Source organism: Adiantum capillus-veneris, chromosome 17 (genome assembly GCF_014529385.1).
Source record: "Adiantum capillus-veneris isolate H3 chromosome 17, ASM1452938v2, whole genome shotgun sequence".
NCBI classification, from domain to species: Eukaryota; Viridiplantae; Streptophyta; class Polypodiopsida; order Polypodiales; family Pteridaceae; genus Adiantum; species Adiantum capillus-veneris.
The window spans coordinates 29,060,033-29,078,145 of NC_140947.1; the positions used below are offsets into that span (position 1 = coordinate 29,060,033).

An 18,113-nucleotide genomic window follows, 5' to 3' on the forward strand; every position below is an offset into this window, starting at 1 on the left:
TGAAGAACTAGGCACCAATATATGCTCCCGCACCCACTGCGGAGCATACCTCAATACATAGATCTTCGTACAAAGTTTTTGTCATAACTCTAGAAGTTTTCATCCGTGTTAATGACCAAATGATATTGTGCTAATTCTTTCCATCTTTCGTGGTGTGTATGCCCTATCAACTATCTCTTTTTTGTGCTAATTTTTCCTATTTAGTGCTTCTTTTAGTGCTAGGCTTCATTATGGCCGAGTTTACCTTGCATCTGTACAGTTATGATAGGAACTCAATACGCAGATCTATGTATTGATGTATGCTCATGTGTGTGTGTGTGTGTGTGTGTGTGAACCTCTCGAAGATTTGACCGTTGAGATTGAGCCTACTTTGCAAAAAGTATTCCTTTCTACAATACCATTGCTAGGGTATAATGCATTTTCCTTGCCCTATTTTAGGGTGCGCACACATGCAATGAGAAACGTCTAAAGTCAACTCTCTCTCTCTCTCTCTCTCTCTCTCTCTCTCTCTCATGATTCTAACTAAGTGACTTTGGCTTCTAACAAAAGCATAAGCTCTTTCAAACAAACAAAGAAGCAAGCTCTTGCTTCATCATCATAAACATAATCACGACTGTAAGAAGAGAAACCAATACATCTATAAGATCCTCATCCAAATGAATAAATGGATACCTTGCCATTGCTACATAGAGATACACAAATGTCAATGAGGACTTCACATCTTTGTGAATAAATCACCAATAAATACTTTGAAGGGTAGGTAAAAAGAGAGTATTTGACAGCTGATACAGAGATACAAATCTGAGGATAATAGAGCACTACTTAAAAGAAGTTAATGTGTTCAACCTCTTTGGCTTTCCACTCTTCGTCTTGCTAAGGAATGTAGAAAGCAAGCCCTTTTTGTGTGTTGGCGAATCATGATGCCGTGTATCATCAAGAGAGAGAATTGATGATAATGCTTTTGATGATCCATAAGAATGAGCCTGCAGAAGAGAACCCAATCCATCAAAGATACACGTGGCATCCTGAGATCTATAGATGATCCCTAAGATACCAAAATTACAAAACTTCACGTAGCCATTGCAGCAGAAGGCTACTTATTTAGGCTGAGTATCATTTATACAATAGAAGTGAAATTTGAGTGAGGTATCTCAAGAAAGATTCAGAACGACATATGGATTGAGGCATTCCTTTGCAAGCTTTGCACACTAGATGGAACAATTCACTTATTCTCTTATGCGCGCACGCACACGCACACGCACGCACGCACATATATATGCATACAAAGAAAACTGTACCGGTTCTTGTATAGTGTTCAGTATGCTAGGACTGGGTGAAAGTTTTGAAGAGGAAAATTGTCCACCAGACAACGAGCGCGTTAGAAACCCTAAGTCGCCACACAAAAAGAGCAACCCATTAGACTCTCCAAGGTTTGACAATGTTGCATAATTTCAAATCTTCATGAATTTCTGCCATGCATCATCATAAGAGGCATGTGTTGTACATGCAACCAGAAGCCAAAGCCTCGTCGTTGAAATACCTTGTAACTTCTTGTCGCTCCTGGAATTGGAGAGAGTGGACCTGAAAGTGCAAAAAAAGTGTAAATGGATGCAAATAACTACATTCTTGAAATCATGCAATACAATCCTCAAGACATACACACACCTGTTTACAACATTAGGCCCATGAGGTCCAGTGGGTGTGCTACTGGAGGAAATCAAAGGTGTTTCTGATGTCAAGTGCCACAAAAGACTCCTTCGTGCGTTTGAATCTGCAATTCATGAACTTTCTTGAGAATCGCGCACACAAATCAACAAACCATAAACAGTTCTTCCCACAAAATCTTTGCCTTATTGACACACATCATCTATGCTCTCTGCTTTCACACACACAATGGTTGATTCACTGAATATCAAGAAATACTTACAGGAGGCCATAAGGTCTGCCAAGCAAACATGCCCAAGAAACCCATAGGTTTTACAAAACATGAAGTGACATACAAGTCACATTATACCCTTATTTTGTCAAAGTATGCATTGGAAGATGGGAATATGGTTTTTGGTGATGCCTTTTGGCTTAACCAATGCTCCTGCGACATTTAACCGGATGATGGACAGGATTTTTCGAGAGTATGAGGGCGGTGCAGGCACAAGAGAGAGAGAGAGAGAGTCCTGCCAGGCTACCTCTATACAAGAGTGATGCCAAGTACAAACGACCCAATGGTCTTAAGGGCACACCCCATGAGCCCATGAATAAGGGTTAAGAGTTTGGCGTCTCTCTGGATTCATCCAGTTCATCCTGGTTTGTAGTTGTGCCCGGCCAGGGTGGGATAGTAGTTTCATGTCGGGTTCTTTCTAGCCATGTTTAGCCCTAGGTTATGGCTCTCTTTTTTTTGGCACAAAAGGTGACTGTATACTGCGTACAAAGAGACCGCTGGGGATCCTCGAAGACTTATCACCTAGAGGATGTACAAGACAGGGAATACAAGGTGAGCGCTATGTATACATCAAGGTGGCATGTATAAAGGATGTAAAATGACCCACTGGAGAGGTGCGTAGTGCCATGTGATGTGCCCATGGTCCAAAGAACTGAAGATCCCGCCTGTATCGTGAGGAAAGAGAATCCCCGCTGCCCTGCTGAAGTATCCCACTGCCGGCAAAGAGTAAGCAGCAGCTCAGTCCATATAGCTGTGGTCAATGTCAGGGAAGACTATGAGCACAACGAGCCTTCCACATGCTCCAGAAAATGATGCTGCAGATCGTGGTAAAAACTACGTCCCTCTGAGAGAAGTCCATTCAATGGACAGTATATAGAACATCTGTAGAGTGCCTACATCCCAATGATGTAACCATGAAGGCCGAAAGAGTGTGTGACCCCAGAAATCGCAAAAGCCATGAAACTACCCCCCATGTCTTAAATCTATCATGAACTGTCACAAGACAGGCACCACGTGCCAATAGAAAAGAACAGATTGAACAAACTTTTAGCACTTCAATAACAACTGAACTGAAAGAGAGAGACGACACGCGACACGGAGTGGCGGAATTCCACCCTAGAGAGTATTGGCCCCAAACCTTGGCGCCCCTTTCGGTATTTCTTTATATTGCATCAACACAGTACAAGCCGGTACTCCAGACTCTGCACCTTCTCCAGGAAGCATGCCAGAGAATGAGCTCTAACCTCATATTAAAAGGCCCTTGGCCTGAAAAGCAAATACAGTGAAAAGCCTTTAAAACTCAAAAGCTTCTGGTCCAAAAGCAATGCCAAAAAGCTGACAACGCAATTTACAAAAATCCGTACAGTCTTGCCACGTCAGCACCGCCAACGTGAAAAGCGAAAATCCGTACAGTTCTGCCACGTCAGCAATCAACGTAATTTCCGGAACTTCCGTACAACTGCCACGTCATCAGCTTTGAGCGAGTGTGTGTGTGTGAGCCTTGCTTTATTTTAATCCCTTTATGTCACTGGGGCCCCATCGGACGGGGTCCCCATAATTGGTAGGACTTCTTCTTCTTCTGCTACTTGTTCTTGTTAGGGTTTAGGCCCCTCGGCCGGCATCTGCAAGTTGGCTCCCTTCTTTAGGGCTTTGACACGTCAGCAGTTTGTGACATGTCCCCTTCTTGAAAGAGAGTAATCGTCCGCGATTACAGCATATCTGCAAAACAACTCAAGTTAGCTCAAAAAAAATTCCGAGGGACATTCAATTTGCTCTTTTTGTTAAGGAGTTAGCTTCTCCTTTCGGCTCTTTTGATCAAGGAGTTAGCTTCTCCTTTCGTCCAGATCGGAACTCTTGATATTCCGGCGTAGTAAAATTAGCCATCACACCCAGACCGTACTGATCTTCCACGGGTGTCTTGATGCACTAAAGTTACATACCCACGCAATCTCATCCAATTAGGAATAATCAGTGGTTGGCACATCACAATGCAGCACAAATGCTCACATATGCATGTTACAAGACAGAAACATAAAGCCGTCGATGAACACTACTCCCGCATAACTTAACAAGGTCCGGGCAAGGAGATATTCAACGACTCCCTCGTCACTCCTCCCGCATAACCTAAAAAGGTCCGGGCCGGGAGATACAGAGGCCTTTTACAACCAAACGCCCCCAGACCGCAGCCTGCGTCGTTTGAAGGTGCTGAGAGTAACCACTGCTCAGACTTCTTAATACTCCTCCCGCATAACCATCCAGGTCCGGGCCGGGAGTCACAACAACAATTATTTTATAAGCATACAACCAAACGCTCCCCAGACATCCCGTCTGCGTCGTTCGGAGATTCAAACAATAGCAAAACAACATTTCTCACTACTCAACCCGGGAGTAAAATCACCAATCATTGAAACCAGATCAAACATTTCAAATCGGCATTAAGACAGGTTCAAAACAGATACCATCCATTTCAAACACATTCCAAACAGGATCACCAAACAAGTTCAAACAAAACTCAAACTTAAAAAGAAATCTCGACATTAGTCGAACTCGAAAAGTCGACTGATTTTCCATCCTGAAACCTATACCAAAAAATTAGGGTTAGGTTCATTCCATAAGGTGGTAGCTGAGCACGGCATGGTCCATCAGCTCTTGGACAGACATTGTTTCTTTGGCGGCGATGGTAGTCCCACGATAGCAATCGCACTAAACCTCCAAGGTCATCTGCTCGTGAAGAGACATCTATTGAGAGATGTCGAAAAATTTCAAGTTATAATCTACTAGGGTTTCCATGGCAAGCATTTCAGGATACCCCACTCTGCCAGAAGTTGCACTCCGAAGGAAGATGTCAGAAACCGTATAACTTCGGGCAAAATAAAAATAAAAATTTCTTGAAAGCTTGCCAAGTACTTGGAGTATGCTGCATGGTAGCTATCACCATCTGCATGGCACTGCTTTTGAGAAAAACAGTGACTTGAAACAAATCTTGGATCCTTCTTTGCAAGTGATCTTTATGGCTTATGCCCTGTAAGACATGAGCGCTGAAGACGGAAGCGCGTCCGATGCGCGATAAAGGGTAGGAGCGGCTAATAAGTCCGGGGTCGGAGGCTGGAGATACCTCAAATAAAATTCCACTAGCTTTGTTTGCTCTTTGGTAGGACCGGTGTGCTTTTCTGATGCTCTGATACCACTGTCACAAGACGGGCACCACGTGCCAATAGAAAAGAACAGACTGAACAAACTTTTAGCACTTCAATAACAACTGAACTAAAAGAGAGAGACGACATGCGACACGGAGTGGCGAAATTTCACCCCGAAGAGTATTGGCCCCAAACCTTGGCGCCCCTTTCGATATTTCTTTCTCTTGCATCAACACAGTACAAGCCGGTACTCCAGACTCTGCACCTTCTCCAAGAAGCATATATACCTTCATAAGTTCAGAATAGTCTGAACTCACGAATTATAAGAGGGAATTAAGCACTCATAAAACTATAAAAGCAAGGGACACAAGAAAAAAAAAACAAAAAAACAAAAAACCAAATTAAAAAAAGCAAACAAACAAACAAACTAACTAAATCACTTTGTTTGCTACGAAACAAGCAGGTACTCCAGACTCTGCACCTTCTCCAGGAAGCATGCTAGAGAATGAGCCCTAACCTCATATTTAAAGGCCCTTGGCCTAAAAAGCAGTTACAGTGAAAAGCCTTTAAAACTCAAAAGCTTCTCGTCCAAAAGCAATGCCAAAAAGCTGACAGCACAATTTACGAAAATCCGTACAGTCCTGCCACGTCAGCACCGCCAGCGTGAAAAGCGAAAATCCGTACAGTTCTACCACGTCAACAGTCAACGTAATTTCGGAAACTTCCGTACAGCTGCCACATCATCAGCTTTGCGTGAGTGTGTGTGTGAGCCCTGCTTTATTTTAATCCCTTTATGTCACTAGGCCCCATCGGACGGGGTCCCCATAAGTTGGTAGGATTTCTTCTTCTTCTACTTGTTCTTCTTAGGGTTTAGGCTCCTCGGCCGACATATGCAAGTTGGCTCCCTTCTCTAGGGCTTTGACACGTCAGCAATTTGTGACATGAACTCCCACTCTGATCAGCAAACAACAGACCGTCGTCCACACTGGCTGAGCATACGGACAGACCCAAAAACAATGCCTCAAGGACTCATGCTGCAAAGGACATCTCTCGGATCATGACCAGTAATTTCAGCCAAAGAACCAACATGCAATCCTACATGTGCAATCATCCACAAGAAATAGCATGTCCCGCGGCTGATCCTGATGCTCCAAATGCATGGCTAAAACTGTCTCTGTAGCCATGTAGGTTCCTCTAGGTGCAGAGGATTTTTCCCTTGCCTTCAGGGTGCCCTTAGTTGTCCTTGTGGCCCTTCTCCACATTCTCCCAAATTTGTGCCCTATTTTCCATTTCATGGAGGCTGATGCGTGAGTGAGGCAGCCGGCTTTGGCACTATATAGGGGGCACGGAGAGTACTTCAAAGGAATTGTATGGTGTAATTGTGTCACGTGACACATCCAACCCTATGTGTCCGTGGACAAGCTAAATCATAACAAGGTTTCAGTCAGTCTAGTCAGTCTAGATTAAAAGTGATCTGGCACTTTTGTGAGTCTATTCGTAGACCGTGCATGCCCAGTCACTTAGTGTAGATGCATATCCTCTAGTTGCACACAGCATGATCATAAGCATTCCCATCAGAATCCATCAGAATGAGTCAGGGGAATTTTCCAGTGATTTTAGCTTATTTTCCCTATTTTTGACATTTTTCACTTATTAATTTAAGTGACTTTCCAACAAAAGTAGGTAGGGCAATTTGGGTAAGAAAATATATAAGCAAACCAAAGCTAGCACTATTTGGCAGAAGAGGCAACAGGAGCCAAGCTCAGCAGGCAACTTCTCAACAGAACCTTGGCGGTTTCCCCCTCCAAGCAAGAACCCCCATGCTAGCGTTTTCTGCATCAGCCATCCTCTAGCGTTTTCTGCACAGACTCTTCTTCTCCAAAGCATGATACAGAGGATTTGCATGATAATGATGAGCATGATGATTTGGATGACACTGACAAGCATGATGATTTGCATGATCAAGAAATGATTCCTCACAAGCATGATGATTTGCATGAAGATGATGTGATTGTTCACAAGGATGATGAGTTAGTTGATGCTTTTTCTAGCGAAGCTAACCTCGTTGTAAATTCGATCAATCACGAAGAACCGATCTTGGCTTTCGAGTCGAGGTCCAAAGAACCCCCACAGGACGATTCGATCATTCAGGAAGAAGCGATCTTAGCTCTCGAGCCTAGGTCCAAGGAACCCTCGCAGGAAGTATTATGTGTTCGCATGATTAATACGCACGCATTGTTCGAGTGTTTCATTCGTGATCGTTTCCTGTATTTTAGTCAACGTCTTTATGTGATCCCTTTTCCTAGGCATAACATATTGTATGTTGAGCACGTTTCACTCATGGATGAGCACGGATGTATGCGGATTATTCATGAAAAGCTGCAAAGTATGCATTCAAGGAAGTCACATTCCATGTCTCTTCCTTAGCATGACACATTCATAGAAAGAGCAGATGAAAGTATGAGCACCAAGCATGGGCATTTCCGTTGTGAATTGTTACAGTTGATTGCTTTAGATCGGAATGACAAGATTCGATCTCATTGTTTGCATGTGTTTGATGAACGGTTTGTCACTCCGTCTCTATGTTCATCTACATTGCATACACAGTCTTTCGGGACGATAAGATTTTTTCCACTCACTTTACATGGAATAGGTATGTTCATGGTTTTGTGTTGGAAATGGTTTCAGGAATTTTCAGCCATGGAGATTCTTGAAGAAGAAAGAAGCATGACTCTCAACGAAGTTGAAGCATCGAAGGAGCCACAAAAGACTTTGTGTCGCTTTCGGCGCGGCCCAAAGAAGAAGGCATTGCAGACCTTTATAAAATTCAAGTACCACACGACCCACACATCAAAGTGAGCCGGCAAAGAGTCCCTTCCAGGATTCCGGATGCTATTGGCGATCTCCCTCGACGCCATACAGTTCGGTACCAGTACCTCACTTTGAAAAGGAGGGGATGTCACGTGACACATCCAACCCTATGTGTCCGTGGACAAGCTAAATCATAACAGGGTTTTAGTCAGTCCAGTCGGTCTAGATTAGAAGTGATCAGGCACTTTTGTGAGTCTATTCGTAGACCGTGCATGCCCAGTCACTTAGTGTAGATGCATATCCTCTGGTTGCACACAGCATGATCATAAGCATTCCCATCAGAATCCATCAGAATCAGTCAGGGGAATTTTCCAGTGATTTTAGCCTATTTTTGACATTTTTCACTTATTAATTTAAGTGACTTTCCAACAAAAGTAGGTAGGGCAATTTGGGTAAGGAAATATATAAGCAAACCAAAGCTAGCACTATTTGGCAGAAGAGGCAACAGGAGCCAAGCTCAGCAGGCAACTTCTCAACAGGCAACTTCTCAACAGAACCTTGGCGGTTTCCCCCTCCAAGCAAGAACCCCCATGCTAGCGTTTTCTACATCAGCCATCCTCTAGCGTTTTCAAGATCTACTCATCGGCAGCAAGTTCAGACACCAGCGTTTTTCAGCAGCAGATCAGGCTGCGTTTTCAGCTTGATGTGCATCAGATTCAGTGGCGTTTTCAGCCCTAAAACACGGCAGCATCTCAGCATTTTTCATCAAGCAAATTAGAGTTTTTCAGCAGCACCAAAACAGCCTCAAAATCAGCGTTTTCCATCGCAGCAGATTTCAGCAGTTAGCGTTTTTGGACAGCAGTTAGAACCATCCCATTTTCAGCCCTATTGTCGTCATCGCCATCCCGGTTGTCGTCGTCGACATAGCCTAGATCTGCATCAGTTTTATGCATCATCATTGTACCCGTTTGTGCAATCAATCGTAGACCACTCTCGCCAACGAGAGTGGGGCCTTCGAAGGAGGGTTTTACAACGTCTCTGGTGCCGTATCTCTATTCTCTCTATCTCTCAGTCTAATACACATGCACGCACACTGTCCACTCACTTTGTGCGTGATCATAGCACTCTCCATTAAGAACGGAAGGCTCTCCCTTCCATAAGAACTAAAAGGAACCTTGAGCAAATATGGATCACTCATCTTGAGCAAAGCGCAAACATTCATTCCGCTGCACCTTACAAATTGTCAAAGGTGCAGCGGGAAGAAGGTGAATCGGACGAGGAACTGTCTGCACTGCAATCAAGACACCTCTCTGTGACAGGCAGCCAATAGATCTCGAATCTATCGCGATGGATCTCCTCGCCGTGTAGGCACAGGTAAGTACCACCTACCGAACGGGCACTAGATCTTTCCAAGGATGCACAACCGCTAAGGAGCTGTAGTAATAGGCCAGAAAGGGAAGCGTCAGGGCTAGAGAGAGAGATCAATGGCTGATGTCACCTCCTCCACAAAACGCTAGAGAGAGAGTGCTCGCCACAAAGTGAAAACGCTAGAGAGAGAAAACGCTAGCAAAGAGAGAGCCCAAACGCTGGTAATCTGCATTCAACAACTTGCCAAACGTACACGCGGGGGGGGGGGGGGGGGGGGGGGGGGGGGGGGGGGCTGCTTATATAGGACAAACTCCAGTTTGCTCAGCTTGCCCTACTCAGCTGAAAACCCCATGATTCTGGAAATTGGCTAAAATGGCTAATAAATATGTAAACTCACATAAAATGACCTAGAACACATATTTAATGGTCTAAGTGCAGATGACTCAAGACTCTGACCCTGGGAAACCCTAGGAACATGGGTCCTGTCTCATGCCAGTCTATCGGGTGAGCAATACCATGATGTGCACCGCCGAGAATAGGTACGTCTACCTCTAGTACAGCCGGGCACAACCACAAAACAGCCCTCACTCCCTAATCTGCTCCTGGGAGATACCAGAGCTACCACCGGACAGGAAGATGAACTCTTAACACCCCCTCTCAGCTCCTCGACGTGGAAGGAGTCCAAGGGAGCTGGCATGAGAGGATAGTGTAGCCTAAGGGAGAGGTTTGGTGAAGATGTCAGCAGGGTTATCCGAAGTCAGGATGTACTCTAGTCGGATAGAGCCATCCTGTGTCTTCTCACAAACAAAATGGTACTGAATCTCTATATGCTTGGTCCGGGCGTGAAACACTAGATTCCTCACAATGGCAATACAACTCTGGTTGTCTGAGTACATAATGGTCGTCTGCTGCGAAAAGCCCATCTCCAAAAGTAGCCTCCTAATCCAAATTGACTCACATGTAGCACTACAAACAGCACGATACTCTGCCTCTGTGGAAGACAAAGCAACTGTCGGCTGTTTCTTGCTGCTCCATGAAATTGCTCCTGAGCCAAAAGAAAAAGTAAATCCTGTGGTCGACCGTCGTCCGTATGGATCACCTCCCCAATCTAAATCACTCCATCCTCATAGAATGACTTGGGGATCCGAACCTCCAACTACATAGTGAATGCTAAATGATTGGGTTGCCTTCAACAAATACCGCAGAACCCTGATGGCTTGCTGCATGTGTGACTTGGCGGGTTTCTGCATGAAAGAACTGAGTAGACCCACCGAGAAACTGACATCAAATCGAGTGTTGAGCACCCAATGAGAGAACCAACCAGTTTCTGATACTCTCTTGCATCTGCAAGAAGAGGAAGATCAAATTGTGACAATTTTTGATTGGGATCCATTGGAGTAGAGATGAATTTGCACTCGGTCATACCAAATGCTTCCAATAATTCCTGGGTATACCGCTCCTGAGAGAGGAAGATGCCCCCCCCCCCCCGTTTGTCTAACTTCTAATCCAAGAAAATGATGAAGCAAGCCAAGATCTGTCATCTCAAACTCCTCTGACAAGGTTGCCATAATACTACGGATGTGCTCAACATGGCTACCTGTAATCACAAGATCATCGACATAGAGGATAACAAGTGTCACTAACCCTCCCTCACGGAAAATGTACAAATTTGGATCAGCAGAAGATCTCTAGAAAGAGTGTCGTAGGAAAAAGGAATCAATCCTCCGGTACCACGCTCTAGGCGATTGCTTGAGGCCATAGAGAGCCTTAAGCAACCTAGGTCCTACAGACCATGTCTAGAAACTCTGGATCCTCGAACCCTGGACGTTGCTCCACATAGACTTCCTCCTCTAGATCGCCATTGAGGAATGCCGAAACCACATCCATCTGAAAAACCTGCCACCCGTGAAGGGCAGCAAGAGAAAAAACAATCCGAATAGTCACCATCCATGCGGTCGGTGCGAAGGTCTCCTCGTAGTCTACACCGGGTTTCTGGGAAAAGCCTTCGGCAACAAGTCTCGCCTTGTGCTTGTCCAGAGAACCATCAACTTTATACTTGGTTTTGTAGACCCACTTGACCTTAATCACTTTCTGCTTGGGAGGCCGCGGAACTAACACCCATGTGTTGTTCTTCTTGATGGAATCAATCTCTTTTTGCATGGCCAACTTCCACTGAGGTAGTGAAGTGCCTCCTCAACTATAGGAGGAACTCTGTCGTGCAGCGCTGAAGACATCTATGCATAGTTCACCTGTAGTATCAGGTCATCTACCTCGGCAAGTCGAAGTCGATGAGAGCGTCGTGAGGTACCGACTTCTCGCCAATCGAGTGGAAAATCTGAGATTGCTAAATCTCGCAAAGTCTCTAATAACCACTTTGGTAACTTGTCGGGCTTGCTCCCCTCGGGGGGAACAACTGGCAAATCTGTCTCTACATCGGCACTGTGATGAAATCCACTGTCAACTGTATCTTCGGGAATGGGTACATCCTCCTCCGTGGCCCGAGGGACAGGGGTAGGAGAAGAGGGCTCATCATAGGGTAAGTCAAAATCTGGATCTCCAAGAATCGGAAGATTAGGAGTCGTCGTTGGGAGCGGGAACCCCCTCTGAAGGTAAGATCTCATTGAAGACTATATCATGGCTAAGAACAATCTCCTTCTTTGGATCATAAAGTCTATATCCCACTGAAAGAGAGTTGTAGCCGACAAAGATCATGTTGCGGGTCTTGGTTTGGTACGTGGACATAGGCATCTCTCCCTCCTAGCCATCTCTACTACTGACCTGTTCTTCCGCTCCACAACTCCATTCTTTGAAGGTGTATTGGTGTTCGCAAGCTCTCACTTAATACCATGGTCCGTACAAAATTGAATGAAAGCATTGGAGGTAAACTCCCCACCTTTATCCGATCTGATGGTCTTCAATACATGATTGCTTTCCTTCTCCACAAGAGTATGCCAATTCTTGAAGAGGGCAAAAGCCTCGTGCTTGTGTTGTAGAAAAAATGCCCAAGTAAAGCGGCTAAAGTCATCCACCAATAACATAAAGTAAAGAGCCTTGCCGAGGGAAGAGGTCCGCATAGGTCCACAAAGGTCGGTGTGAACCAACTCCAACAAGGAGTGGCTCAGCGTGTAGAAAGCCTCGGATAAATTCTCGATGTTGTTTCCCACGAATGCAAGAAATGCATTTCCCATGCTTACTCCCAACATTTGCTAAGCCTTGAAGCAATTGTTCTCGAAAAAGCAAGTCGAAGGGCATCATTATTCAAATGGCTAAACCTGTAATGCCATAAATCACCTGTGGGTATCCGAGTCGAGGAAGAAAGAGCGTGGAGTCGATAAAGGCCGTTCTCTACCGAGCCCCCTCTGACTTCTACATTGGTTTGCCGATCCCGTATAGATATTGAGTCCTCCGTAAAGATCACCTCCATGCCAAGCTTGCACACCTCGTGTACTGACATAAGATGAAAACCTCGTTTTGGAGCATAAAGTACCTTGGAGGTATGCATACCTCCTCTGCCATCGGAAATGCGCTCCATGGAACCCTCCCTGTGAATAGGAATTTCATATTTGTCGCCGATGAAGATAGTACCACAGTGTCGTTGCATGTTGGACAATAGATCCATCGTAGGTGTCATGTACCCTGAGGCACCACTGTCAAGAATCCAATCACGACTATCTCGAGGAGAATAGATCACCAATGCCTCCGATGTCCTCGGAGAGTCTGTTGAAGGGAGAATCTCCAAATGAACAAAGATCGGTGACTTTACTACTGCCACCGAGGAGGTCGAAGCTTCTCTAACTCGCTTTGGACACTTCCTCCAATAATGTCCTTTCTCACCACAATTATTGCAATGCCGCTCCGCCTTCAAGGCGTCACGCTCGGCATCACTCTTCTTGTCTTTGGTGTTGGTGATGTTCTTCTTACCCTTCTACTTCTTGTTGCTGCTGTTGTTGGAAGTTCCGGCCAAGGCTTCGGAGCCTCACTTCTTCCCCTTTGGGAACCGCTCGTCATGGTCTAAAACCATTGGAACTAGCTCCTCCCATGTGATAGTATTCAGTCGTCCACTGGTAATCAAGGAAGAGTAGAAGTTGGTGTACCGGGAGCCTGTTTGATATGATCCTGCATGGAAGTGTTCTTCGCATCCAAGGTTCTCAACTGCACCTCGAGGGCTATCCGCTTCATTGGAGAGACTCGATCATATAGAGAAGAAAGCCGATCCCACATCAACTTCGCATCTTGCATTAGCCTAATGTGGCCAATCACCGCGGGTGAACTGTTGAGGATAATAAAAGACCGGATCCGGGCATTTACTCGTTCCCATAACTTCGCTCCCTTAGAGTCCTTTAGCTTTTGAAATTTGCTTGAGACAAATCCTCCAAGCTCGTAAGAGTCAAAGACCGCCATCATGGTTGCTTTCCAAATGGCATAATTGTCTCCACTCAATCGGCGATCCGAGGGATAGGTAGGAAGTGTAGGTATCTTGATTGGTTGATCACCTACTCCAGCATATAACTGGGACCAATCTGCCCATTCGTCATTGACGGTGTGGTCACCGCCGCCGATCCCATCCTCTTGGTGTCCATCATCACCATGGGCTGAAAATGTGTCAGAATCATCACTCTTATCTATGGTGTTGGAGAATTTGGGCATGTGAAGCGGCTGGGATCAAGTGGAAGATAGAAATCTGCAAATTTGTCCACTACAGCCGAAATCAGCCCCAAAAGAGTGAAAAATGCAGAAAAAACAGCAAACCGCATCTTTTTTTGGTCGCAAAAAACAGCAACTCAATCTCCCACAAATCAATGATCAGATTCGCGATCAAGACACCTCTCTGTGACGGGCAGCCAATAGATCTCGAATCTATCGCGATGGATCTCCTCGCCGTGTAGGCACAAGCGCGTACCGCCCACCGAACGGGCACTGGATCTTGTAGGGGATGCACAACTGCTATGGAGCCGTGGTAACAGGCCAGAAAGGGAAGCGCTAGGGCTAGAGAGAGAGATCAATGGCTGATGTCACCTCCGGCAAAAAACGCTAGAGTATGCAAAACGCTAGAGAGAAGAGTGCTTGCCACAAAGTGAAAACGCTGGAGAGAGAAACGCTAGCAAAGAGAGAGAGCCCAAACGTCGGTAATCTGCATTCAACAACTTGCCAAAAAGTACAAGAGGGGGAGCTGCTTATATAGGACAAACTCCAGTTTGCCCTACTCAGCTAGAAAACCCCACGATTCTGGAAATTGGCTAAAATGGTTGGTTACCTGTCACTCTTTAAAAACACAGATTAGAGAGATCGACACGTCGAAGTGGTCTTGGGTTTCGTGCAATCTCAAACAAGTTTAAAAAAATGTGGTTCTTTTATGGTTTAATGGCCCTAAAGACAGAGCGATGAAGACGAGAGCGCGCCCAATGCGCAATGGACTAAGGGTGGAAGTCGCTAATAAGTTCGCAGCAGGGACACAAAGATTCTTTCAAAGAAAAAACTGAGAGAAATTCTTTAGATTCTTTTCTTGAGTGATGATATTGAACACTACCAAAGAGCTCTCATACCAATGTGATGTGCAGCGGAAGTGATTGATGGTGAATGCTCTAGATGAATGCTCAGTGCGTACCCAAAGTTCCTTTTACTTAATGAGAGATGTGCAAAGACTAGAGAGAAAAGAGAGAATGATAATATAAGTGAAGGTTCTGTGAGAGAGAGAGAGAGAGAGAGAAGACTAGCACTAGATGGGGTCCCAAACCCCCCTCCAAGGGCCCCCCTCTCTATTGCTAGAGAGGTAATTGCTTTAGATTCCACAAAATGCTCATACAATGGTCCTACATGTTGTGATGTTGATGGGACCGTGCGGTAAAACTTCAATCTGCAAGGCTAAAGGCTGGAAATGCAAAACGTTAGGGATGTTAAATGGGACCTGCGACTATGACGAGGCTATGGGCTGATCTGTTATAGCCAATGTCGGCGATGGGCTGAAAACTGAAAACGCTAGTGCTGATGGCTGGATCTGCAACGGTGCGGCGAGGCTATGGCTGAAAACTGAAAACGCTGGTGTCGATGGACTGATCTGGTGCAAAAACGCCAGAGATGCCGAGGTACTGTAGGTACTTGATGTTGGTACTGAGGGTACTAACTTGTGCTTGAGAAGTGACCCCTATATAGGGAATTAAAGTTCGGTCGGGCAAACTCATAAAAATTCCTCGTTTTCTACAATGTCACTTATTCGTAAGTTAATGAAACTCACTTATGAGAGGTGCTTCACATGCAGATAAAAATTTAAAACCTAGGCTTGGTACTAATGCAACTGTATGGGAACACTCTTCAATACCCTTGGGCCATTGATATTAAATCCAAAGGCAAATTACAACATACAACTGCCACAAAGCCTGCATTCTTCAATAATTACAAATAGAAGGAAAAACCCTAGTGATGCAATGTTAGTAAGGTTACCGCACAAAGAGATGATCATAACTGAAAAAACTAGTTTAAGTTTGCTTGGCTCTACCTGAAGCTGTGTCGTCTTGACGTTGTCCAAGGTTTCCTGGAAGCGACATGTTTTGGGCCATTGTACATTCCTTCTCTATATATGTTGATCCTTCACCCACAGGTTGTTCTGCTCCCTAGCATTAAGCAGGTTAAGTCATTTTGTATGCTAACAACACAAGCTCAATCACAACTCTTAAAAAGACAAACACCTTCTTTATGGGCATGAGTGCACTTTGAGGTGATGCGGCACATAGAAAGAGGAGTTGCTTGCAAAGTAAAAACTTACCTGAAAGAGCATAATGCAGGCCATATCTTGGCCTTCTTCGAGCATTTTGGTAATGATTCAACCCTTCACAAATTGTACTATCATGGTATGCTTGAAGTTGCTGTTTGATAAGTCACGAGCAAAACATACCCTTTGAGCTTGACCACAAAGCAGGAAAATGTGCAGTCTCTAGAAAATATTGGAACGTCCTTGCAAGTTCATTGATACAACACCTGTGTGACGCGAGACATGTTGAACTCGAGAATGGACATCTCTTTGGTGCGCTTTGATAGCAAATCATCCAGCTTTGCTGCCACGGTTCCTACATGATCTACTGCATTCACAAGGGCCTTGACAGAATAGTCCTTCAAATTCTCGAAAATTCTGGCAGCAACACAGAAGATCCCAGGTTTAGGATGCAAAAAGCTGAGAAATAGTAATTGATTAGATTCTTTCGCTGTTACTGCCACAAAAACCCACTATCTATCCTATATGGCTTAAAGGACGTGTCCATCCAGACAAAGGGATAAATTCTTGGACATTACGCTTGCTTCTGATCACTGTAAATGTATGCTGATTCGCAATACTCAGCAGCAGAATAGAGGTGCGATTGAATGCTCTTTAGTTCCTGGTTTAATAGAGCAGTTTATCAATACATAATGAAAGAGAGCTGGACATGCACATTTATCAAGCACAATATGCAACCACAAAGCATAACTGCATATCTCAAAACTTGAACATTCTATTCACAGGCATGCTGCAGATGTCTTTGGCTTCAGATTGAGTTTGTTTTCATCATGATAAATGTAGACTAAACCTTCAACCAAGCGTTCACACAACGTGAATGAGTGAGTGAGTGGACACGCGCACGAAGAGAGTTCATGCAGTTCATCCATGCCGAAATACCAACAACACCAAGTAATCTATGTGTTGAAAATGTACAAAGCAAAGAAGTCAACTTGTAGCTTGTAATTTTCAACATTGTTTGAACTTTAAATGGCTTTATTGATAACATATTTCCCTACAAAATTGGCTAGAATTTAGGTCACATATGTTTCAGGCAGCCCCTTTGAAACATACTTTCCATACCCCTATGCGTATGCTCCCCGTATGTTTCAAATTATGACTTGAAGAGTGCGGTGTGTGTGTGTGGAGAGACTTTATGCATTTCATGCTCGCTAGGGAAAACACCAGGCAATCTATTTGCGTTGATAATGTGGGACAGAGCCAACCTGAAGGGCAATGGAGACCTCAGCACCGTGTCTTGGGTTGAAAAATTGAGCTTGAGCTTCGTCTTCATCGTCCTCCTCTTCATCTTCTTCAATGATAGTTTCGTGAGGAGTAGAAAGAAGAGAAGATCTGTTGTAGGCATCAATGTCTTCGTCGTCGTCGTCGTCGTCGTCATCCTCCTCGTCCTCCGCATGCTGAGGGCTTAAGGAAGCCCAGGTCGCCATAGCCAACAGAATTTGGAAATCAAGACTAAGGTGAGGAAGTTGTCCTCGTTGCAAGTGTGAGCTGAAGCACCTGCGGAAGACACAATCCGACGCTGCGTTGCCCTTCGCTGCATGATGAAGCACGCGATAGTGATGAGCTCGATCGTGCCAGGCCATGATCTAAATACTTAAGCAGAACGTGCATTTCAACATTCATTTTTTCGCCCGTCCTTTGAGTTTCTTTCTATTAATTTAACACTTTTGTATGTTTACTTCCAGAAAAAAATCCCCCACTGGATTTTATATCTATATCTATACTATCTATTAAGCACGCAAGGATTCCGAGAGGCCACGTGGTGCAAGCGGAGGCCAATAGTCCATCACACAAATTGCAGAGAGTGGCCGTGAGGCGAACAGAGATACAGCGAGGCCTTCGTGAGAGAGAGAGAGAGAGAGAGAGAGAGAGAGATTTCGGTAACCACCACCTTGGCAGCAATCTTTCACGTTGCGATGCAAGAAACTTCCTCTTCCAAGATTGGGAGAGTATGGTGCTTCTCTCTCTCTCTCTCTCTCTCTCTCTCTCTCTCTCTCTCTCTCTCTCTCTCTCACACACACACACAGGTCTCGGCCCCCCATCTCTCTCCTTGAGCAACGGGCAAGTGACCTCTCTCTCTCTCTCTCTCTCTCTC

At 44.9% G+C, this 18,113-nt stretch overlaps 1 protein-coding gene across 1 annotated transcript; it reads right to left on the bottom strand.

The window, feature by feature from the left end:
• Positions 1–642: 642 nt before the first annotated feature.
• On the bottom strand, positions 643–17,649 carry LOC147436987 (putative protein ABIL2). Its single transcript, XM_086485810.1, has 9 exons — positions 17,224–17,649; positions 16,537–16,619; positions 16,225–16,375; positions 16,013–16,112; positions 15,746–15,853; positions 1,666–1,771; positions 1,541–1,581; positions 1,299–1,387; positions 643–983 (listed from the first exon to the last, which is right to left on the bottom strand). Exons 1-9 carry the CDS (start codon positions 17,599–17,601, stop codon positions 819–821), a joined length of 1,221 nt encoding a protein of 406 aa, XP_086341936.1. The 5' UTR covers positions 17,602–17,649; the 3' UTR covers positions 643–818.
• Between the last annotated feature and the right edge of the window lie 464 nt (positions 17,650–18,113).